The sequence below is a fragment of the Pygocentrus nattereri genome, chromosome 4, assembly GCF_015220715.1.
Source record: "Pygocentrus nattereri isolate fPygNat1 chromosome 4, fPygNat1.pri, whole genome shotgun sequence".
In the NCBI taxonomy this organism is placed as follows: domain Eukaryota; kingdom Metazoa; phylum Chordata; class Actinopteri; order Characiformes; family Serrasalmidae; genus Pygocentrus; species Pygocentrus nattereri.
In genome coordinates, this window is record NC_051214.1 from 11,793,725 (window position 1) to 11,819,981 (window position 26,257).

Consider the following 26,257-nt stretch of genomic DNA (forward strand, 5'->3'; position numbering starts at 1 on the left):
ATCTTAGGGGCCCAAGCATTTAGTGGAGCCTGAAAAATACATCAAACGATGTGCAGTTTTATCAATATCAGCAAAAATATAGCTGATTATATGCCAATAACTACCCACCTTTTTGGTCACAGCATCAACAGAATTGTTGCAATATCTGATGACAGAGCAAAATCTTAAGACTGAATTATACTGTCCCATGTCTGCGAATCTGAACCAGAATGTACAGAAAATAAACGACAAAAAGAAAGAATTTATCATTCAGAATCATTTGTATGTTAACAGGTAAAAATGAAATAAGGAAAAGAAACTAAATGGACTTAGACCAAAATTAGCATAGGGATGTAGGCTTACTTTAGCTTTATTGTTCTGACTACTGAACTGCCTAGAGACGACATTATGAATTTCACAGAGGAAATCATTTAATATTGCCAAACTCCAAAGTTGACATATAGTAAACAGCCAAGCAAAGTGGTGCAGGGCACAGCGAAGGGTCAGTACAGATAAACGGTAATATCTAATTGTGGCATTGGTATAAAGTTCTGTGTTTGCTACCAGAGTTTTTAGATTGAGCCTTTTTTGTATTGCTATTTGTGAACCATAGATTGTAGATCTGCCACTTTGTTAGGAGCCCTGAAAGAGCTATTCATCATTAATGTCCACAACTTTTTCATTGTCGATTTTCCGTTTACATTTTTCATGTGACATCCAACCCAGAGTGAGTAACTAACTTAACCCGAAGAGTGCAGCAAATCACTTTTAGCGTCATACGTATGTGAACAGATAGCAAAAGAAAAAGAACAATTATGGCTGACAGTTGCGAAAAAATAAAAAGTCTGGGAGCATTTACTTAAAATGAAGGGTGAAGTAGTTATATACGGCATAAGCAAGTCTGACTTAACTTTCCACAACATTAACTTCGACCTCTGGAAAAGAAAACATGTTGGTGCTGATTCTGAAGCAGCAGAACAGTCAGTAAACGGTAGCTTCCCCTTCATGCTGGTGTTCTAAGAAACTGAACTACTCCCTGAGGACACAGTCAGAATGAGCTAATATTACCCTTACAAACATCACTAAAGCTCATCATGTTAGTGTATATATATATATATATATATATATATATATATATATATATATATATATATATATATATATATATATATATGTTATCAACATTAATCACTGGACCATTCAAAACCATATCTGTTTCTGTTAATTAGAAGTGTCTGGCAGGCTACATCAAAAACTACTGAACATCCAGCAGCTTGCCCTGTAACAGTGCTGCATTAGCAAACTTACTATAGGTTTATTAGCTTAAAGTGCAACTAATTCTGTAAACAAAATCATCCTGGAAGGCTGTTCCCACACAGATCAACTAGTTAACTAGCATGTTAAAATGTTACACTAGTTAAAAGATGCTGCAGCCTAAAGAGGTATAACATTAATCTAGGTATTAATGTATCACTCCATTTCAGCTATTGCTAAAACAGAGCGCCACATGTGTCTTTCATTAGTGGTATTTTAGGCTTAGCTCTTGGTAAACAACGCCTCAGTTTGTCCAAGCACTCCCACGCATTTAATTGTTGCAGCTCTTCATATTTACAAGCCACATTTAAACCAATTAATCAATTATTAGTCAATTAACTCACAAATCAAATATTAAAATAGGTGGGGCATCTGCTTTTGTTCGATGTTGCCTATTGGTTGTGACAGCGTGCCACAGCCGTGTTTCAGCTTCAGCAGCACAATGGAGCGCGCCAGCTGTGGGTATACGTCTGTCATGCCGGTGCGCAACAGAAATGATATCCAAGCCTCAAGCCTGAGCTGGTGAGTGCTGAAGAGTGCACTGAGGAAGCTCTGTCAGCAGTAGGAACATCCACAGCATGAGACATCTTGTCAACTCTGAAACAGGTTTTGGAGGATCTGGGGAACGTATATGTTCCAAAGTACAAAATCACTTGACAATGTTCAACTGAACAAAACTACCGCAGGTCTCGAAGAAGACTACTTCTCCTCAAAACAGGCTTGGGTATGGGTACTTCTTCTATGCTAATAAAGAAATTATAATATTTTTAGTTTTTAATTGTTTCCAGAAATGACCACAAGATGCTTGAACGCTTTTTAATTTGGTGTTCAGGGCCTTTAACTCATAGCAAAGCCAGGAAACAAATGGAAGCTGCAGATTTTCTGCTTCAGGAGTCACTGTGACGGGGCCTAAGAGGACGGCTGGTCAGAGAGAAAGAGACAGCAGATGAAACGGGATGCGACACATCAAGCGGAGTGGAGTGTGAAGTTATACTGTCACCGTGGCGACTTCCACCCTCTGTTCTCTCTCTGCTCTGTCGATCTTCGTCATCGTCTTCCTCACGTTGCCCATTGCATATTTTACACTCTCTCCCTCTTCTTAGTCTGTCCGTTTGCTCCACTGGTCCCCATTGCTCACTACCCAGTGCCTCATGCCTTATTCAGCAAATATCAGCCTCAAATGTCAGCCTGGGTATGTTTACTTAATAAATGATTTGAAAAATATTAATGTAGTTCAGTGTAAGAAACACATACAGTACACGAACAAACACTCCATCACTTTTATTGTCAACACTTTTTCTACATTTTTTTGCTCATTTTACTGCACAATTTCTATATAGTTGGGAAAAAATGCAACATAAAATGTGCCACATGTTTAGCTCAATGATTGTGCATTAAAATGTTCTCTGTAGAGGATTTGTACTTACAATGTAAAGGAATATGCAGCATTTAAACGTAAAGTAACCAAGTTACTTTGAAATGCTGAGTTAGTTGAACTTCTAGTATGTTGACAAACATAAAACACACTCAATTTCAACTTAGCCCAGTTACTTGCTTTAAGACTAAATGCTGCATAAAATTTAACTGTAAAATTTAACTTTTTACTAAAAAAAAAAAAAATAATAATATATATATATATATATATATATATATATATATATATATATATATATATATAATTTTGATCAGCCATCAGCCTACAGCCTTGTGAACAGTTGCAAAATATTACAAAATATAACCATCCTATTTTTGTAATCTGGCTCAATTTTATAACTAAAGCTGAAGTTAATAAGTCTCAGGATACTTAAACAACATACTTTCCTGCCCTTGGTGAACCCCACTGCCCACTCCACTGAAAAAAGTACATTATTATTATGAAAAATATTGTTTTTGTTATTATTTATGTTTTTAATGAAACCAAAACAAATCAAATTTGCAATGCTTAAGGGTATTGAAAGCAATAAACAGTCATAATCATATGAAACCAGAGTTCCCCAAAGTCCAGTGGTCAAAAACTTTCACTGAAAGACATTAACATGTACAATATTGGAGTCAATATGACAATATATTTATTGTTATCATGATAAATTACATCATAATATGTCATATAATATTTGCTTTCCTGAGTATAGCATCATGGATATCATCCATCCATCCACCCATCCATTTTCCAAGCCGCTTCTCCGTCAGGGTCACGGGGGGGTGCTGGAGCCTATCCCAGCAGTCTTCGGGCGAAAGGCACGATACACCCTGGACAGGTCGCCAGTCCATCACAGGGCAGACACACAGACACAGACAGTCACTCACACCTAGGGGCAATTTAGCATGTCCAATTGGCCTGACTGCATGTCTTTGGACTGTGGGAGGAAACCGGAGAACCCGGAGGAAACCCACGCAGACACGGGGAGAACATGCAAACTCCACACAGAGAAGACCCCGGTCACCCGGCCGGGGAATCGAACCCAGGCCCTCCTCGCTGTGAGGCGACAGCGCTACCCACCACGCCACCGTGCTGCCCCTCATGGATATCATCAATGCTTAAAAACACTAAATAACTGCATATTTTAATAAAAGAGACCCTAATTATGGATTTATTGTTGCATAGTGTGTAAAATACTGATAGTGATTTTTGAAGCTGACACTACATTGCTTGCTCCAACTTTCCAAGATTTCAGAAAAAATAAATACCATAATATTATATGCCATTACATATTTGCCATAACGCCCACCTCTACTGCAGAGGTCTTAGAAAGTACTAAAAAGCACTGAATTAGATTTTTCACATTGTTCGGTAACCCTGTCAACAGCATACTGACCCGGGGGATTTTACCCAACCTGGCAACACAGGTTGCTAGCATGGTTTGAACAGGTTGCTCACTGTCAGTTATGAGCAGAGCAGAAGAGCAGAGGAAATAATGTCTTTTTAACAATATTGTCTTTAAAAGGTTCTGCTCAACTCATAAGAGTGGATGGGGGGGGCAATGCTTGAGATTCTGTATTAGGTTCTGCGCCAGATAAAGCAGGTTTTCAATCTGCTGAAAAACTGATTTCTACTGGAGCACACGCTAAGATCCATCACAACACTGAGTCTGAGTTTCCCTCAGATCAGGCAGCTCACTGTTCTCATTCGTTTTTGATAATAAACGCAGGTTTCTATCAAGCCTGTGAACCAGAGCAGTTAGAAACTTATTTAGATTGAGTATTAAAACTCTTATAACCTCAGATTACATCTATAAAACAGATAAGAGGCTCTCCACAATCCCGTTTTTATGACTACCACCCAGAGTCTGGTTGGTTTCACTGACATACTAACAACAAATTGCTGTTTTGTGTGCCATACAGGCAAATTCTTTTTCTGAGACACAGCTCTGTTATGCCTTGTGATGGATTGGATGGATTGGTGACCCGTCCAGGGTGTCTCCCTCCTTCTGCCCAGTGACGGCTGGGATAGGCTCCAGCAGCCCCACAACCCTGGGACTGCTCTGTTAGTTTGTTTCCCACTGGATTGATATAAAACATGCATGGATGTCTGTCTAATCTCCATACCTTTGATCAGGGAACATAACTGTACAATAATCCATTGAAATGATATTTTAATAATAATAATTAATAATAATTCATAATTAATAATAAGTTACACTGACCCCACACACCCCGTCTTGTCTCCAGGCTTTTTATTCTATAGTTCTGTTTTTAAACATTCGGTTATGAAATATAGAAAGCTATAATTTTCCACTAGGAAAAACTCAACCTTACCTTTGAGAGTACATTTATATTGTTTGTACCCTGATGAACAAAAATGTACCTGCACAGAACCTTTCCATCTAACAGTGTATATGACCAAAGTTATGAATAATATAATTATTGAATTCAGGTGTTTCAGCCACAGCCACTGCTAACACATTTAAAATCACGTACATAGACATGCAGTCTCCATAGACAATCACAGCAGAATGGGTCGTACTGATGAGCTCAGTGGCTTTAAACATGGCACTGTCATAGGATGGGATGCCACCTTTGCCACAAGTCAGTTTCAGAACATTCTGCTCTGCTATATCTGCCCGTGTCAACTGTCTTCTTCTTCTTCTTTCGGCTGCTCCCTTTAGGGGTCGCCACAGCGGATCATCTGCCTCCATCTTGCCCTATCCATTGCCTCCTCTACTTTCACACCAACCATCTCCATGTCCACCTTCACTACATTGCCCCTGTCAATTTTAAGTGCTATTATTGTGAAATGGGAGCGTGAAAGCAACAAGAGCTTAGTCACAGAAGTAGAAGACCATGCAGACTTACAAAGCGGGGCCGCCGAGTGCTGAACATATCGGCTAGAGTGGAGTAAAGCATGCTGTCACTAGACTCTGGAGCAGTGGAAATGTGTTCTCTGGATCGATAAATCATTCTTTGCTATCTGGAAGTCTGATGGACAAAGCTAGGTTATGAGGATGCCAGGAGAACACTATCTACTGCCCTGCATAGTGCCAATAGTAAAGTTTGGTAGAGGAGGGATAATGATCTAGGGCTGTTTTTCAGGGTTTGGGCTCAGCCCCTCAGTTCCAGTGAAGGCTAATGTGTAATGGCATACAAAAATATTTCAGACAATGATATGCTTCCCACTTTGTGGCTAGTTTGGGGAAGGCCCTTTTTTGTTCTACCATGACCTTGTGCACAAAGAGAGCTCCAAAAAGACATGGTTTGACAAGTTTGCCGTGGAGTAACTCCAAAGGCCCGCACAAAACCCTGACCATAACCTCACTGAATGCTTTTGAGATGAAATGAAAGGTCAACTGCGAGCCAGGCCTTCTCATCCAACATCACCGCTTGACCTCATATATACTCTTTCGACTGAATGGGCACAAATTCCCACAGACACTCTACAGAATCTTGTGGAAAACCAAGATAAGTGAAGGCTTTTGTAGCCAACTCCATATTAACACCCTTGGTTTTGGAATGGGATGTCAAACAAGGCCATATAGGTGTGATGGTCAGGTGTCTACATATTTTTGTCTATACAGTGTAATTCATTCAAGATTATAAAACAGTGACCATCAACTCTACTTCAGGACATTGATCTTTACCTCAAACCCCAAAACTTACACAATTCACTCAGCTATTAAAAGACTTCTGAGGGCAACAGTTAAACAAATCAAGTGGGGTCAAAACAGGGTTGGAGCTAGTGTCTACAGCAAGGTAGATCTCCAGAATCAGGGATGATGACCACTGTTCCAAAATGCCCAGAATGATCATAACCAGAAGACATTTTATATCCTGTTTTTCACTGCTGTTCTTGTCAGAATTTCCTTGTTTCTCTTAGTTCTTTGGCATTCTATGTTACAGTCTCTCAAAAAAAACACTTTTTCCGCCCAACTAGAGCAAGCATTGTCTGAACATCTCAGTGTTGCCTTGCTAGCACCTTAGTGTCAGAAAAAGCAACTTGTCAAGAGAACAAAAGTTCTATATTTTACTCTAGGTTGACCTGAAGAAAGGTTTTTCACCACCCACTGTTCAGAGGGAGTATAAATTCTAGCTTACAGTAAAAAATGTAGCAAAAGGTGCATTGCTAAAAGCTCATACAGCAATGCTAGCGTGTTTAGTGTTGTATTTAAAGAGTTGAGCAGATCTGTGTGGTGCCCGGCTCATGTCTCGCTATTCTGACAAGACAAAAAGATGAAAAGGAAAACAGATGAACTAAAAAGGCTGCTTCGTCCCCAAAACATCAAGCGAATGCTAAGGGACTCAAAGTACACTCTGTACCAGATGAAACTGCCGTATTAGTGGCAACTGATAGAGCAGACACACTGAAGTAAAGTTTTAGTTTTCAAGACGGATTTTGGATGCTGATCCTCATGAGAAGAGTCTTTATCAAAGCCTCCAACATCAAAAAGTAAAGGCGCCAAGTGCCTCTAGCGGCCATTAGCAACGGCTTCATAAGCTCCATGCAATAGGAACCTTGTCTGCTCTAATTTGATTGATTAGACAGACAGGCCTTTTCGGATACAGTGCAGGGAGGAGCATCCATGGCTATATTTTTATTATCGCTGCTACTTTGAAAATAATAATAAAACAAGCAAGAGCACATCTCTGAACCCGCTTTGGTCTGGGCATTCCAAAAGAACTGCTATTCTGAGAAACATCAGCATAATACGCCTAAATGGCAATAAAGTATGCTGTAATATGTCTACAAGGGCAACTAAATGGTCCCACAGATCTTCCTGCTTGCTGCTTTGAGACGTGGCAGGGGATGTTAACTGACAGTAAACAATAAATGGAACTATTTGTTTTTGCTAATGAATCTTATTAGATATGATGCCATAATATGTTAACGTTCAGTCACAATTATCAGCCAGTTTGGTCAATTTAATCGTTGTACACTGTTAATCTGGAAAGTAATCAACAGTTGGAATGTTGTTATTATGACAGGCCTAGATAATATATAATCTGGTCATATATGCAATCCTTCGGCAGATCTCCAGTTTTAAACATTGGAGGCCTGTGATTTGTGTCGCTCTTGACTTTACATTTTTACAACAGAGGGAAAGAACATTTTTTAGACAATAGCTTGGTCTAATTGCCCTCTTCTATTCTGAGTGAAACCACGAGGGTTTTAGCCTCTTCTATTTCTGAATGAAACCTTTCAACAACAGCTTCAAAACAATGTTGCCTAGCCCCTAACACACTGTTCAGTGTTCACCAAGCATCTCGGAGTTACAGAAATTGCAGCAGGTTACGAAAACTCTTGTTTAAGTCTTCAGTCTTCAGAGTTGGACACAACACCGCACAACTCACCTACTGTTTTCAAGGACTATTAGCATGATTTCTGTGCATTAGTGGGGTTGATTTGTTGTCTTGATACATCGTTCACCATTTCCATTCTTAATACTTAATACTGAATCATATACTGAACCACAATACTGTAGAGATGACAAAGAAGAATGAAGCAGGAGTTGCTGCAAAGAGTCAAATAAAGCTTATTTGGAAAAACAAAGTAATATTAGAAGTCATTCTTAAAAGTGCCTGAATTGCTAAATTGAACCACTGAATCAAATCGTTGTTTAGTGTATTGAGTTAAAATGAATTGTTCTGAATCTAATCAAAACTAATGAATCATGAATCAAAATGATTCGCTGCCAGCTCAACAATCCACAACCTTACTGTGTTATAGTGCAAACCAAAAAAGGCCAAACAAACGTGTTAAGCTTGTTGCTTATTTGTAACAGTTTACTCTCATTTGCATATATAAAATGAACCATTCCATCATTAAATGATATGCTGGAATTACTTTTGTGGTTTGTTTCTAGCAAAAGAAGCGCTGTGCAAATCTTAACCTCAGACTGTCCACAACTGTCTTCAGTACTGTGAGCTCTTGCTGACCTTTGATGAAGACAGAACCTTTAAAGTTACAGCAATAACGACAGCTTGCTTTCACATCTACATTAATGAGAAAGAAAGCTTGAGAAATATTCTGCAAAAGATCTAAGATGCATTTCTGAGTGCTTCTATCATCTATTATCCATGCACAGTAGAAAGCAGACAGTGCTAAAATGTAAAGAAATTCAATACCAGCTGTGTAGTGGTGCAATCAGCTGCATCCCAGTGCTGCAGCTGAGTTTACAGGTTCTCAGTCCTGGTCCAGGAGCACCACAGCCCCGCCTGTTGTAGTGTTTTACCTTCTCTAACTTTAGGAAGGGCTGTTCATTATGTGATTCATTGCATCAGGTGTGCTGGGAGCAAGTGAAACTGTAAAAAGTGCAGAGAAGTAGCACTTCAGGATGAGGACTGAGAAGCACTGGCTTAGTTCCTCTCTACATTACATTACAAAGACAACTGTGTCCACATACAGAACTAGGCAGTCAGTGCTCTCCTATAAGCACAAAAAATTAATCAATAAAATAAACAAAATAAAAGAATCCTCCTTTGCAGTAAAATAAAGCTCTGCTGATCATTTTAACAATAAATGGTCTTAAACGCTGGAGTTAATGAGGAACTGCTAATTCACCCGTTAACCCTAAAGGTTGCACAGCAACGCAGACAACAATCACGGCTAGTTAGTAGCTAATGAAATGGCAAAGAGAAAGATTTAAGACGAGCATTGATAATTTGGAGAAGAATGGACTTCTTTGCACTCCATCTGGTTACCTTAAACATTTCATTTGCAATGAGCAACTGTCAAACACTACAAAGTCTCGAGGCTGAAGTCAGTTTCTTGTTTGGAAGCCTCAAATTTTCCCATTCACCTTAAATGGTGCTTCAGTTACATTCTGGCACCTCAGGCACCATTTTAAGGTGGAAAATTTGAACAAGAAGCTGGTGAATGAGAAGCTGCCTTCAGCCTCGTAAAAACGTCAAATGTTCAGTGACATTTTACAAGAAACTGTTCTACACTTGCAGACAAGTTTCCTGCTGGAGATGCACGAAAAGCAGCTACAGTTGTAGAGCAAAGTAAGTTAAGCATGTGTTCTTGTTTTTTTATCTTATAATAGGACATTAGCACGTACTGATACATATTTACAGCCAAAATGACAAAATGGAAGTTGGTTTGATTTTTGTGAAAAGAAGAAAATGGCTCTTCTTAATGTTTGGGTTGCTGACCCCTGGCCTAGCAAGTAGCTACTTGGGATAGAGAAGACATTTATACCAGACAGCAGCAACAAATTACTAACACTAAGCCTCATTCACTAGCAAGAGGTCTCATGCCACAGTAGTGTTCGCACATTTGTGCTCTTGAGTGTGTGTAGATTCTGTTCTTACCTAAGAACAAGTTCCAAGTAAGAAAACATTAGTGAATGTCAGAATCTTCATGAAAACTGCGTAAGAAGAAATTTCTTCCTAACAACAGTTGGTGAATGAAGCCCACTGAGGAGAAAATTAGATAAAATATTAATTGGACTAAAAAAAAAAAAATCCATGCCACCCAACACTTAAAAAGTAGAGAGGGGGCCAAATTTCCATCAGAATCAGAAGTTTCCATAAGAATTTCCATACACTTTAATTTTGGTCCGCTTTGGGGTTTGAGGTGGTTCCTACTGCCTTTGGATTTATTATAAATCAAGAAAGTGCCAACCACTCCCTCTGAAGTCAAAAGGCACTTTTGAAACACACCTACTGAAGAGAGTTGAGGCTTCAAATTGCATCAGAGAACCTGGCTTGCAGTAGAGCTGCATCTAACTGTGTGGCACCAGAGCATGCCAGTGGAGTGGAGCAGCAGACATCCTCCTCACTCAAAGCATTTCTGTAATCACTCCGCTCCAGTTCCACTCTGGGTTTTCAATTTACCACTCCTCGCTCACGCCGGAGAGCCCCACTCCGTGTCCGTTCCTGATCATCCTTTCTTATGATATTTATTTTATGTTTTATATGTATGGACCAGACACTACACACTTTATTTCATTAATTATATAATTAATGGCCCCTATCAAACAAAAACTAGTTAAACATTCTGTGTTACACAGGCTTTTTTCCCCAAGGTATAAACTTGAGTGACACTCATATCACGCTGAGGTAGTCAGAGTGGGAAAAAAGAACGGTCTGGCTCGCAGGATGGATACTGGAGCGATTTCAGAGGTAGAGAGAAAATACTGTCACTCCGCTCCCACTCCGCACTGCTCACATGCTCAGGCTGGCATCACTCAACAATTTATTAATAATTATTATCTCTTCATCATGTAACTGAAAAGCTTTTTACACTCGAGGCCTTTTCCTGAGAGTGTTATTACAGATTAAATTGTGGGTGTAATTTTTAACACACAAATTTTGCTTCAACGTCTTTTTATTAAACAGTTGCAGAAAGATGACTAAGATTAGGGATGTGCACGAGCAGTCGAGTATCTGATAACCATTTATGGTGCCAGTATTCATACTGAAATCACTTTTTGCATTTAATCATGGCACAACAGAGAAAATATGCAGTCTACCAATTCAGTAAAAAGCAATAGTTTTGCTCATATTTGCGAGTAAGTTTGATATACTATTCTTGCTACTCCAGAACACTATTTTCCAAAGACAAGACGAGTATTTGCCACTGCAGTCGATGAAGTTAACTCCTTGATTCGATTAAACTTTAACCAAGACAGCACCAGAAGCTGGTTGTATTGCTGTTGTAAGAAGAAAACCTTGTATCTCCAAAATGATACAGGAGAAAGAAAAAATATTTTTACTTTTAATGTCCGTCAATGGAACCAGAATTTTTGCCAAGAACTTTTGGACCATTTCTTTTGGTCCATTCATCATGAAACACAATGTAAAGGGCAACAGGTATTTTCAAAAACTGAAAAATGACAAAAATGAACATATAAGGTTTTCTTCCAACAGCAGTGTTATACTCCTTCTATGCAGGGTGGTGGGCTACACTCTACTTGATAGGGTAAGGAGCTTGGTCACCCAGGAGGAGCTCGGAGTAGAGCCGCTACTCCTTCACATTGAGAGAAGCCAGGTAAGATGGTTCAGGCATCTGATCAGGATGCCCTGGACGCCTCCTGGTGAGGGTTTACCAGGCGTGACCTACTAAGATGAGACCCCGCGGTTGTCCTAGGACCCACTGGAGGGATTATATCTCCAAGCTGACCTGGGAGCGACATGGGGTCCCCCGAAACAAGCTGGTTGGAAAAAGAACTAAATTTTCATTCTAGAGCAATTGGATGTTATCTTGTTTCTCTTTTTACGAAGCTGATGTTGGTTTTGTTTTTGTCACCTTTTTATTCCACTACAGCAATTACCTCAGTGGTACACTGGTGTCAGAATGTAACTGCAACACCATTTAAGGTGGAATGGAGAATTTGAAGAAAAGGCTGGCAAATAAGAAGCCAAATTTAGCTGTGTCCTCTTTTCCACAACGTTCAGTGAACAAGATTGTTTTTGGTTTTCTCTTTTGTTCTTCGCACTTGTTTCTAATTATTGCTAATTGCAACCCTAATCATACAGAAAATGTAGAGAGCAGCGCGTGACATCAAAAACATTTTTGTGACCAGAATCTGGGCTTGCGGCGGCTCATGAGCAGCACTGGCCTTGTTTAAAGGCTTGTGATTGAACAAACTCACACTACTCCAACTCAGACTCTTTCATGCTTTACACTTTTTATCTGTGTGGAACACTGGAACAGTGTACAGTGTTCTCTAAGGTCAGTGCCAGTGAAGAGCTGTAGTGGTGCTCAGTCACTTCTACTGAGCACAGTGTTCTATAGAAAGTCCTTGTCAGTGTGTGTGTTTGGAAGTGTTCAGTTCCCGTACGGCTCTGGGGTAAAAACTGTTTATAAGTCTGTTTGTCCAGGATGGGATAGGATGTTGGCTGCCCTGATGAGGCAGCAGGAGCTGAACAGGTCCTGCAAGCAGGGCAGTGGGCAGCCGATTGTGTGATGTTTATGACCCCCTGCAGTGCTCTCCTCTCGGCCACTGAGCAGCTGCTGTACCAAGTTGAGATGCAGTATGTCAGCACACTCTCAATGGTGGAGCGGTAGTAGGACACCAGCAGCTTCTCCTGAAGGTTGTTTTTCCTGAGAATTCTCAGGAAGTAGAGTCTCTGCTGCGCCTTCTTGACCACTGCCATGGTGTTGGTGGTCCAGGAGAGATCTTCAGAAATGTGTGTGGCCAGGAATCTGAAGGAAGGGACTCTTTCAACACAGTCCCCATTGATGTACAGTGGTATGGGGACTGCTCCTTTCCGCCGAAAGTCTATAATGATTTCTTTTGTTTTTGAGTTCAGTGTGATGTTATTTCCTGAACACCACTCAGCCACTCCCTGGACTTCATCCCTGTAGGCGGTTTCATCTCCTCTAGAGATAAGTCCAACCACTGTTGTGTCATTAGCAAACCTGGTGTTGGAGGAGTGGGTGGAGACACAGACATAGGTGTACAGAGCATAGAGAAGCGGGCTAAGCACGCATCCCTGTGGTGCTCCGGGGCGGAGTTTGAAGGTGGAGGAATGATGGAGACCCAATGTTACAGACTGGGTGCAGTCGGTCACAATGTCTTTGATCCAGAGGCAGGTGGGTTGTGAAAGTCCCAAGTCTGTGAGTTTGGTCACCAGTCTGTGGGGGATGACTGTGTTAAAAGCTGAGCTGAAGTCTATAAAGAGCATCCTCACATAGCTCCCCTGGTGCTCCAGGTGTGTGAGTGCTGTGTGAAGAGCAGTGGTGATGGCATCTTCTGTGGATCTGTTTGCTTTGTAGGCAAACTGGTGTGGATCAAAGGTGGTGGAGGATGGTTCTGATGTGATGCAGAACCAGTATCTCAAAACACTTTATTATGACCAGTGTGAGTGCGACCGGACGGTAGTCATTGAGTTCACCGATGGCAGTCTTTTTTGGCAGTGGAATGATGGTGGCAGACTTCAGACAAGGTGGGATGATGGATTTGGACAGGGACAGTTTGAAGATTTTTGTGAAGACCACAGAGAGCTGGTCTGCACATACCTTCAGCACCATTCCTTTCACACCATCAGGACCAGCAGCTTTTCTGGAGGTCACTGCCCTGAGCACATATCTCACTCCTGCACAGTGAGGATGTGGTTGTGGGAGACTGGTGAAGGTCTTGTGTCTGTCTCCGCTGCTTTGACCTCATAGCGAGCAAAGAAACAGTTAAGTTCCTCTGCCAGTGAGGCGTCACGCTTAACTGTTGTGCCGCTTCTGGTCTTGTGATTGGTGAGGTGCTGAATGCCTCTCCACACCTGCCGTGGGTCGTTGTTGTTGAAGTGATCCTCAATTTTCCTCTTGTAGGTGGTCTTAGCCTCCTTGATGTCTCTCCTTAGGTTGGTTCTAGCTGCACTGTAGAGGGCTCTGTCACCAGACCTAAAGGCAGCATTCCGCTCCTTGAGGAGAATTCAGACCTCCTTTGTCATCCTCCTTTGGCTTTTGGTTTGAGTACACCCTGATGTCTTTGTCCACTGTAACATTGTCCACACAGTTTTTGATGTAGCAGAGTACAGATGATGTGTACTCCTCCAGGTCCTGATCCTCAAAGACATCCCAGTTGGTCCTTTCAAAACAGTCCTGCAGCTGTGAGGAAGCTCCTTCAGGCTATGTCTTGATAGTCTTTGAGGCCCAATGTCTCTTAAAACCACCCTGTCCTAAAAGCTGAAACCAACTTTCTGGTCAACTTGCAATCAAGGAATTTTTATGATGCTCAAAAACGTCTTTATTCTGGAGCGCATGCTAGACTCAGCTGTAGTCATGATGCAGTGGAGGTCACGCTCGCCGGCAGTTCAGAGCAGTAGTAAAGCATTCAGTCTATGCCGACTAACATTATCAGCTCAAATTAGTGACACAGGCAGTTAGGAACAGAGTGACAGGAAAGGACAATCTGACTGACCTGTAAAAAGCCTAACTATAAACCACTGTGCCTGTGCGGTGTGCAGGCAAATTCTCTTGTTTCCTGTGATTGAGCACTACTGGTTTGACTTGCTAGCATTTAGATTCACTAATGAAACCTAAATCCTATCAAAAGTTTCCTATCAAAAAGATACCAACCAATGCACTAAAGCATGTGCACTAAAAGGTTAAAGTATTAACTGTTAAAATAGCTTTTCAGTTTTCAAAAATTTTGATCATGGCATTTATCAAATTTTGTTGGCAGCACTAATGGATCTACTGAGCAGTAATCACAACAAAGTTACCCAATTTTCTCCCCAATTTAGTCATTTCCAATTGCACACACTAGTTAGGATTCCCCCAATCACACAATACTACCAATGCTAGAAGGGTGAAGGCTAACACAAGCTTCCTCTGAGACCTGAAGCCATACACTGCATTTTTTCGAACTGCTGCTCACGCAACGTGCTCAGAGGAAAGCGCAAACCGCTAGTTCTGTTACATCAACAAATTCAACTGCTCAGAGCACTTCAGGAGGTGGTCTGAGATGCATTTGAGCCACATTATGGCAGTCTCTCCAAGACACATTCGACAACCAAAACTTCTCGCAGAACAGCTGAAACAGCTCCCTTTGCTGTACATCACTGGGCATGTGACCTGTGTCTGTGAGGAAGACAATCAGGGAGGACCTACATGGTTGAGGATGGGATGAAACAAAATAACGAACAGCAATATGGACAGACACTACAGTGCAAAATAAGAAAAGGCTGAATGGATAAACAGTTGGTAATTAGTTTCCGTGTAATGAGTGGATTTGCATATTCTAGCCCACACAGCAATTGTATGTCAGTCATTTGACTACCAAGTGTAAATGCATGTGGCCACAATCTTAACAGGATACAATGCAGATACTAGTCACATGAAGTGACCAGGTGTTAACATGTCAATATGTCTCAATATTTCATTTTCTGAACAGCCAAAGTGACTTGTTTTCTACATTTCACACACTGTGCTGCGCTAAATCTAATTAAACGGGGCTAATTAGGCTCTCGCTGTAATCAAACATGCAGTTTAATAACAGTGGAACCTTTTTTTTAGGTCTGAGGATATCTAAAATATGCTCAGAAATGCATATAGTGCTTCATAATTTATCATGATGATGATAAATACTGTCATATTCCCCATCCCTATATTGAAGAACCCTTTCGGATACTCAAATATCAAGATTAAGTTGTAATATGCATCCCTAGTATGAGCTATACATTACTGTTCCATATCTGTTTTGAAATGAAAGACAGTCTCCTGTCCATGTGGTCCGTAAATGGAAACTTAACAGCCAATTTTGTATTCATAGTTTTTGTGATGTCAAGGAAACTCATGCATTTACATATTACGCCTACATTTGTTTAGCCCACCCATTCATGCTGCAGTTTTAGCCTGAATTGCTTTTTGATTGAGGCACAATACAGGGCAGTCAATCAGAGCTCATTTACATATATCAGTCTTAAAAACACAGTAGCAAAAATGTATTAGTTCTTAAAAGGTAAAGAAAAGTTACTGTAAACAAAAAAAAAAGAACTGCTGCTGTTTTTCATGCAGAAACATAAATGTCATAAGTGGATCTCAGGGAAGGAGATGTAAACACTGATAAAAAACACAGAATATGCCCATTTTAAAATACACAGTGATCATGTTAATATCATGTTAAGATCATGGCAGCTGATACATGACCAAGACACCATGAGGAACTATAGCCGCTCCAGCTGTATGTGTGTCACAGAATCTGCAGTGACATGAGGGATTAGGGCAGAGAGAAAGGAGGGGAGGAGTGGTGAGGGGGAAGAAGGGGGAGATATGAAGGGCTTGGAGAAAAGGCAGCTGGGAATTTATGCCACTGCCAAAACTTTGTCATAGGCTATCCTGCACTGCAGTGGGTCAGAAGGGGCTTGATGCCTAAATACATACAGAATCCCCCCACATACACACAAACTGGGAATGTAAATGATCAACCAATATTTTGAATCGTACTCTAGCCTCTGTCAATTCTGTTCATTTGAACATGGACTAGTAATGAGTGGTAACATTATAATATAACTTATAGTTATATTACAGTCAGTTAAGATTATGGCTGAAATACCTGGTTAGAGAACAGAAGTGTCTTTTGTCACCATAAGTCAAAGTGCTGTCCTATTAAATTCTGGCGTTCTGGGACAATATGCAGTTTGCAGCTATGTGAAAGCGAGATTACAGTAAGAACAGCAATGTTACTTGTATAAAAGCGCAGAGCTTCATGCGACTGTGGCTCCATAACAACTTCTTGAAAAGGCTCAGTTGTTAGCGATGAAATCTTTTCCCACAAACTGCAACCAGATGATGAACTACCAGGCAAACATCACTGGTTTCCTCTTACAGACTTTTTATTCTCTTTTATATTCTCTTCAATAATCCACATATTCTGCCCTCACTAGAGTAGGTTAAGCATGTAGCAGAAAGCTAGCTGGCTAACAGGCTAATGCTACAATAATAAAAGACAGGCCTCAGGTGGAAACCTTCAAATAAAGCATTACTTAAAAACTGAGACATACAAAGTAAAGAGTGTTTACATACATAATTCACATAATTCAAGTTAGAGCTGATTAAAATACAATATAGTGCTGAGCTAACCTCGCTAGCTTGATGCTAACATACAAGGAGTATTCCTGAAAATGGTCTAAAATTACATGGGCAAAAAAAATATTGTACCATTACCTCCCAACCAAAGTTAAGAGGGGTTTTTTTCCCTTCTCCTGTAAAAGTCCCTTTTTGGAGATGAGAGGTTTTGTCCTGACAACAACAATACAGAAGTACCATTACTTAAAAGCTCTTTATCCCATATATATCATTTATCGTTTGTCTCTTGGTTCATTTATTGTGATTTTTTTTACACAATTTTATATACAGTTATGACGCAGAACAGTAAAGCTCAGTAGAAATGGGCATACGTGTTTAACTGTGTAACGTGTCAAACAGATTCAGACGCTCGCAGATGTAAAAATCAAAGGAGGATTTCCTGATATTATCACAATCCAAGGTCGTCGTCAGAAAACAGGCATGGGTCAGTTCCAGAAAGCATAAGAATAAGAAAACCTTACTCATGCCAACATGGCAAACAGTTCAAAACGGGAAAGGCAAAAACATAGTCAAAAATACAGGCAGAGGGCCAATGTCCAAAAACAATAAATCAGGCAAACAATTCAAAAGGGCAAGGCAAAAAGGCATGAAGTCAAAACAACAAAGGCAATGGTCATACACAAGATAAACAGATCAGATTAAACGCTCAGTAGCTCACAGAAAAGAAGGCAATACTTCACAACAATCTTGTCTAAAGCCCAGGTTTAAATACTGAGCTAAGTCTGATCATATGATCATAAACACAGTTGATTAGAATTAGTACTCCGGACAGCGAGATCGCTGATAGGAGCGCATAGTCACATGAGAAGTCAGGTGACCTCCCAGAGAGTTCTGGGAAGTTGAGTCCAGATGAGCATCGCTGTCTGTCATTTGCATGGCATTCAGGTGATTTCCCAGAGGATTCTGGGAGATCGAGTCAGAATCTACTGAGGTACTTGGAGGATGCGTGACAACAACATGTTTTGGACATCATCCATATGTAAGTATATCTAACACCAGTACGTCCTGTACGTAACAATACTATTAGGCTGCTTTGGGAATCAGAACTGGCCTATAGTTCTGAACTGACTTTCCCTCTTTTCCCCTCAACCTGCTTGTGTTTTAGTGGCATGACCCCAAAGTGGCCAACTGTTGTCGAGGGAACCGGTTCAGATCACTGTAACAAAAATGCATCATTGATTTAAACTACTATCTACTGTAGATTTTGTAAATATATAAATAGGATATAAAAATATGAACACAGATCTTACTGATGCTCAAATTATTATAAACTTCAGAACTTTTTATTATTATTTTGATTATTATTAGCAGTTACAATTAAAGATGCACTGATACCACTTTTTCTCTTTTCCGATACAGACACCTGATTCTTTAGTATCGGCTGATACTGAGCACCGAGAGCTAAAACTAACCCCATTTAACCTAACTCACCTATAAGTCTTCATAATTATACAATTACATTGTTAAACACTTTATTATGGTCAAATCTATGTTTTGCGTCACAAATAAAACACACTCAGCTGGGCTAGGTGGCTTTTACTTGTTGGATTATATTAGATACTTATATTATTGTATACATTTAGTATATGCTAGTATAATTTAGTAATAATACTATGTTTAACAACTTAAGTAAATGTAAAATATCTTTATTGTGCAAAACAGTTAAAACAGAACAGTAAACCTGTGGTGTTCACACATCAGCACGAACACACACTGACTGAATGTTGCTTCACATCTAAATTTCTCAGGTCTTTTGTCTCATATGTGCATCTTTTTACATTTCTGGCATTTGGCTGACGCTCTTGTCCAGAGCGACTTACAATTTGATCATTTTACATAGGGAGGCCAGGGCGGTGTTAGGAGTCTTGCCCAAGGACTCTTATTGGTATAGTGTAGGGTGTTCACCCAGGTGGGGATTGAACCCCAGTCTACAGTGTAGAAGGCAGAGGTGTTAACCACTACACTAACCAACCACTTGCACTGCATCTCAGTTCAGTATATAGTCAGTAATGTGGACGAAACCAGTCCTGCGTGTTCGTTGATGCAAAATAAATGAGACGAGTAGATCAGACTGAAGTGAAACAAACGGTTTTATTACAGAATTCTGGAGAGGTTACAAACAGAGAACATGCATCATGTATCTCCCAAGTAAGCTCTGACCCCTTCTCATCTGACTCCCTTTTTATAGTCGCATGACCGCTCCTTCCTTACCCCAGCCTCCAATGTGTGCGTTAGGCCATCTCACCAATCTCACCAATCCGCTCGAGACGTGAGTGCGTCTGCAAGGTCAGCTTAAGGTGTTTCCTGTGTTTATCAACTCCCCCTGTTTTCCAAACAATGGTTCTGCTTATCTGACCAGATGAACCACATGTGTAGTGTGCTAATCCCAGGGTCTACTACTATTAGCTTTGAGGTATTTCCTGTTATCTGACATCCTTGTGTATTCCACCGTTAGTCAGCACACAGCCTTATGTGCTGACTCTTAGCTCTTAGAATTGTACAATATAACCATTAAGCTTTCAATGCTAGACATAAGCTTTCTTTAATACATCTTAAAAGAGTAATATGAACAATACTAAGGCTAATAATTCCACAGTAATAACCATCATTAAAGATCCTGCCATGAGCCCTTTAACTGCTGTTTGTCTCACACCGCATACGTGTTGCTAAGTTCTGTCTACTGGTGCACCTCGTGGTATCGGTCATATGTATCGGTATCCCATCACCAATACCAATGCTGTGTTTAAGTGCCAGTATTGGCAACGATAGAAATATAGTATCTGTGTCAGTGCAACACAAGTTACAGTCCTAAATTCTGTGGGTGCTGCTGGACCCTCAGCAACCCTATCACTCGCACCCAGCGAGTCCCTACAGATAGAGTCATCAAAGACCCTGCATATCAAAGAAGTCACAGCGGACACACTTACACACACTCACATACACACGCAATGCCATGAATCATTTATCAGCCTGACTGAAACTCAGCACACACACCACCCAGCTGGGGGTAAGAAACTGAGAGAGGGGGGGAGAGAGAGAGAGAGAGAGAGAGAGAGATCTAATCATTACAGCAATTTCACACCAGCTCACAGAGCAAGAAATACCAACTAGAGTTCTAATGGAGGCGTCACTCACTGAGGTTTATTTAGAAACCTATGGTCTGTTTGAAAATGGGGGACCTAAGAACTTTGCAAAACTGTCCCCATTGGATAAACAGTACTTAATGCTTTCATCTTTGAGAGAGAGGAGAAAATGAAGCTGCTTCAGATCTGAAAAAAATTCACAGGTGTTTCTGTCCATCTTTCCACTGTGAGAAGATGACTCAGCATTATGAGTCTGAAAGGATGTGTAGCTGTCAAGAAGCCCTTACTGAGAAACAACAATAGAGAAAAAAAATCTGCAAATCAAACAAACAAAAAAAAAAAACAGCTGGTGTTCTCAGAACAGACTGACCACCCCAGAGTCCAGACCTCATCATCACTGAATGCATTTGGGATTACTATGCAGAAAATGTAACCAACTTCTAAGACTCAACTTTGAAGGTATGGAAAAATATCTCTGCAGATTTCTTTGAAAAACAGAAAACGATTCTGGAAGAATAGAAGCTGTAATAAAGGTAAGGAGTGGATACGCTGAATTGTTGGAAACGTTGGTGTAATTTTCTATTAAATACACTGCTCAAAAAAATAAAGGGAACACTCAAATAACACATCCTAGATCTGAATGAATGAAATATTCTCATTGAATACTTTGTTCTGTACAAAGTTGAATGTGCTGACAACAAAATCACACAAAAATCATCGAAGGAAATCAAATTTATTAACCAATGGAGGCCTGGATTTGGAGTCACACACAAAATTAAAGTGGAAAAACACACGACAGGCTGATCCAACTTTGATATAATGTCCTTAAAACAAGTCAAAATGAGGCTCAGTATTGTGTGTGGCCTCCACGTGCCTGTATGACCTCCGCCAACTCCTGGACAGTCTGTGGTGCAATGTGGCGTTGGTGGATGGAGCGAGACATGATGTCCCAGATGTGCTCAATCGGACTCAGGTCTGTGGAACGGGCGGGCCAGTCCATAGCTTCAATGCCTTCATCTTGCAGGAACTGCTGACACATTCCAGCCACATGAGGTCTAGCATTGTCCTGCATTAGGAGGAACCCAGGGCCAACCGCACCAGCATATGGCCTCACAAGGGGTCTGAGGATCTCATCTCGGTACCTAATGGCAGTCAGGCTACCTCTGGCGAGCACATGGAGAGCTGTGCGGCCCTCCAAAGAAATGCCACCCCACACCATTACTGACCCACTGCCAAACCGGTCATGCTGAAGGATGTTGCAGGCAGCAGATCGCTCTCCACGGCGTCTCCAGACTCTGTCATGTCTGTCACATGTGCTCAGTGTGAACCTGCTTTCATCTGTGAAGAGCACACGGCGCCAGTAGCGAATTTGCCAATCCTGGTGTTCTCTGGCAAATGCCAAGCGTCCTGCACGGTGTTGGGCTGTGAGCACAACCCCCATCTTTGGACGTCGGGCCCTCATACCATCCTCATGGAGTCGGTTTCTAACCGCTTGTGCAGACACATGCACATTTGTGGCCTGCTGGAGGTCATTTTGCAGGGCTCTGGCAGTGCTCCTCCTGTTCCTCCTTGCACAAAGGCAGAGGTAGCGGTCCTGCTGCTGGGTTGTTGCCTTCCTTCGGTCTCCTCCACGTCTCCTGGTGTACTGACCTATCTCCTGGTAGCGCCTCCAGCCTCTGGACACTACGCTGACAGACACAGCAAACCTTCTTGCCACAGCTCACATTGATGTGCCATCCTGGATGAGCTGCACTACCTGAGCCACTTGTGTGGGTTGTAGAGTCCGTCTCATGCTACCACGAGTGTGAAAGCACCACCAACATTCAAAAGTGACCAAAACATCAGCCAGAAAGCAGAAAGGTACTGAGAAGTGGTCTGTGGTCCCCACCTGCAGAACCACTCCTTTATTGAGTGTGTCTTGCTAATCGCCAATGATTTCCACCTGTTGTCTATTCTATTTGCACAACAGCATGTAAAATTGACTGTCAATCAGTGTTGCTTCCTAAGTGGACAGTTTGATTTCACAGGAGTTTGATTTACTTGGAGTTATATTGTGTTGTTTAAGTGTTCCCTTTATTTTTTTGAGCAGTGTATATAGAACTATACTAGTCTTTTCATTTATTTTGTACAGTTAAAACTCTGTATAACATTATAATAAATATGAATAAATATAAATACAGTTAAAAAAACAAACATTACTTGTTTCTAAAGAGTATTTGATATCTTCTGAACTAGTTAGAAGAACAAAGCCTGTTCTCTGACATCTCCTCAATGCCTCTTGACATCATATTCATTCACTGATAAAACTGAAATAAGAGAGATTATTATAGAATAGTAGCTAAACGCCTAGCTAGGTACTGGATAACAACTACAGATAACACTAGACTTCCTCGAGGAGAGATTTGAAAATGGATAAAACAAACACACTGATATAAACAATATATACACATGTTTTTATGAGCAAGAAAATTTGGTTTACTGTCCAGATAAATAGCTGTTTAAACAGAATTTTCTCAACTGTCTAAGACGTGTTACTTTATTTTCTGCTTTTTTCCCTGATGCTTAAAAATGGATAATTTGTACTTAAGTCATTTTAACCAGACATAAATTAAAGGTGCTTGTGCCCAGTACTGCATATGCACCAACCGACCACGTCATTAAGTACACTTCCATGAATCTACAGTCTTCGTCTATTTAATCTCCACTTACCAAATAGCTGCACTCTGCATGTTCATTTTGTTTGTTCTTCAACGGTTAGTTCCAGCAGTGACACTGAGGTGTTTAAAAACTCCAGCAGCACTGCTGTGTCTGATCCACTCAGACCAGCACAACACACTAACATACCAACACGTCAGTGTTACTGCAGTGCTGAAAATGATCCACCACCCAAATAATATCTGCTCTGTGTTGGTCTTGTAGTGGTCCTGACCATTGATTACAAGGTGACTACAGATGGACCACTTTAGAATTACAAAGTGCACCTATACGGTAAGTGGAGCTGTTAAAATGGACAATGAATGAAGATACAAAGCATATGTGTGTGTGTGTGTGTGTGTGTGTGTGTGTGTGAACAGAATCAACAGAGAAGAACAGAAAGCAACAGAGAAGAGAAGAGAAGAGAAGAGAAGAGAAGAGAAGAGAAGAGAAGAGAAGAGAAGAGAAGAGAAGAGAAGATTGTCTACAAGCAGTCAATAGAACTGCTGTTAAAATCTGAATCTTTGGTGACCTCTACCAAAAAGGGCGGTATATTTCAGCCACTCACCAGTATCCTGTCCTCTGATTTGCCATTTTTGGTTTCAAGCTTGATGCCACGAACAAACTTGATTGAGGATTTATCAATGAATTTCCTGACGCTGTCTGTTAAAAAGAAAGCAAAACATGGTCAGAATAGTATGATATGTAACACAGGCAGATGTTACCTACTGCAGTTGGGCGTCTGCTTCCCGAGTGGAGATTTTTTGCTGTGTGCTTTTTTCCTTCTAACAAATCTGTGTGGTCGGATACAAAACTAAGTGCATCAGATCAGATTTTCTTGGAAGACCTGACCTTTTTATACTAAAGCATGCTTAATAAACACAATGGACAAATGAGAAAGATGCTTCTATTGTTCTGGACACAGAATCTTAATTTTGGCCACAAGATTCATTGGCTTGGTGGCCTGAATGGCCAGTGCAAATGTTTTTATCTGTTTCCTGCTGTAAATAAACAAGCAGTAAAGTGAGGACCTTAAGCAGACGTGTGTCTGTAAGCCAGAAATCTTTTATAGCTGGTTTAAAACCAACACCAAACCATATGGGACACACTGACACTCAGAAAGAGACCAACCAACACACACACACGTACATGTACACGTACACGTACACGTACACACACACAATCAGCAAACATGAGCCGCCCTATACATCATCTGCAAGTTATAGTGAGAAAGATGATGTGATAGATAGACAGACAGACACAGACAGATGGACACTTAGATAGATAGGTAGACAGAAGAAGAGGTATTAGGTTATTAGGTGAGTGGATGGGTGGACGGATGGATGGATGGACTGATAGAATAGATGGGTATGGGTGGGAAAGTTAGGAGTGAGGGACAGTCAGACACTTAGAAAGAGATGTACAGACAGACAGAAAAATAAACAGACAGGTAGACAGATGTGTTGAGAGACGGACAGACAGACGGACAGACAGATGGACAGACAGAGAGTCAGAGAGGTAGATGGATAGAGATATATAGACAGACAGGTAGATAAACAGAGGGGTAGACAGATGTGTAGACAGACAGACAGACAGAGATAGACACATAGCAGTCAGAGAGGTAGATGGATAGAGCTGTATAGACAGACAGATAAACAGGCAGGTAGACAGATGGGTAGAGACAGACAGACTGACTGACTGATGGACAAAGAGATACATATTTAGTTAGATAGATAGCAGTCAGACAGGTAGATGGATAGAGAGATGTATAGATAGACAGGTAGACAGATGGGCAGGCAGACAGATATAGATAGAAGATGAAGTATTAGGTTACTGAGTGAGTGGATGGATGGATGGATGGGTGGATGGATGGATGGACAGATGAGAAAGTTAGGAGTGATAGAACGAGCGTGTGTGTAATGAGTTGTGCGGACTGCAGGTGACGAGACTGAGACTCAGTGACTTCTCTACTTCAGTTATCACTGTGTATTAATCAGTCACTGGGAGTCGTTAACAGAAATAAATCTTACCGTGTGTGCGGCGCTAAGACGCTGCCCACGGGCCTGTCCGTGTCCACACACACAAACACACAGGACATACAGACTGGTGCGCTCTCTCGCCCGCGCACTGTGACTAACTACCACACACACACACACACACACACGTGTGTTATATTCAATATTCTCGTCCACGAGGGCGAGCATTAAAGTGAATGCGCGAATCCTGTAAAGCCGTTAAGCGCGGCATTATTCCCTTAAACCGCGATTACGGCCTCAGGGTGTGTTTATTTATTTATTTCTCTCTGTGCCGATAGCCCGGCGGCGGTAATCCCGACCGCGGCTAAAAGCCCCGCATGGACGTTCCTGGTGTCACTGTATAAAAACTGATAGCTACATTAGCGCGGACCAAACACTCAACACGCACGTGAACACACACACACACACACACACACACACACACACTGGCACTGCGTCGGCAGCGGTTAGCGTGCTCTTCTCTCAGAGCTGATTAGCAACGCGGCTCCGCGATGCTAGCGCTTGTGAAGGAGCTAACGCTGTGTGTGTGTGTGTGTGTGTGCGCGCGCGCGCGCGTTTGCTCTCCTCACCTGTGAGCTCTCTGGACACGGTGACGAAACCTGAAGCGTTAATCTCTCTGGAAGCCATTTCAGCATCTCAGCAGCTCCGAGTCTCAGTCCTTCAGTCAGTTTATCAGGCGCACAGATTCAGTCTCTCCAGCGCATTCCGCTAGTACGACCTGCTCTCTCGCTCCGAGAGAGAGAGAGAGAGAGAGAGAGAGAGAGAGAGAGAGAGAGAGAGAGAGAGAGGGGTGGGAAGGGGACAGTGAGAGAAATGGGAGAGCGAGCCAGAGACAAAAGAAGAGAGAGAGAGAGATGGGGGAGAGGCAAGGAGTGAGAGAGAATTGAGAGAGAGCTGGAGAGATGGGGGAGAGGCAAGGAGTGAGAGAGAATTGAGAGAGAGCTGGAGAGATGGGGGAGAGGCAAGGGGTGAGAGAGAGATGGGGAGAGGCAAGGGGTGAGAGAGAGAGCTGGAGAGATGGGGAGAGGCAAGGGGTGAGAGAGAGCTGGAGAGATGGGGAGAGGCAAGGGGTGAGAGAGAGCTGGAGAGATGGGGAGAGGCAAGGGGTGAGAGAGATGGGGAGAGGCAAGGGGTGAGAGAGAAATGAAAGGAAGAACAAGAGAAAGATAGCTAGCAAGAGGAGAAAT

At 41.5% G+C, this 26,257-nt stretch overlaps 1 protein-coding gene across 3 annotated transcripts in view; it reads right to left on the reverse strand.

Annotated features, from left to right (window-relative positions):
- The window catches only part of LOC108427497 (capping protein, Arp2/3 and myosin-I linker protein 3-like), a 125,773-nt gene extending 99,939 nt beyond the window's left edge, over nt 1–25,834 (reverse strand). For 2 of the 3 annotated variants that reach the window (XM_017697689.2, XM_037538226.1), the window contains exons 1-2: nt 25,640–25,834; nt 23,603–23,697 (exon numbers count right to left, since the gene is read on the reverse strand). In XM_017697689.2, the coding sequence (XP_017553178.2) occupies nt 23,603–23,697; nt 25,640–25,697 (153 nt within the window). In that variant the 5' untranslated portion in view covers nt 25,698–25,834. The remainder of the gene's footprint in view (nt 1–23,602; nt 23,698–25,639) is intronic. The other variant, XM_017697690.2, reaches the window with a different exon arrangement.
- Nucleotides 25,835–26,257: the final 423 nt, after the last annotated feature.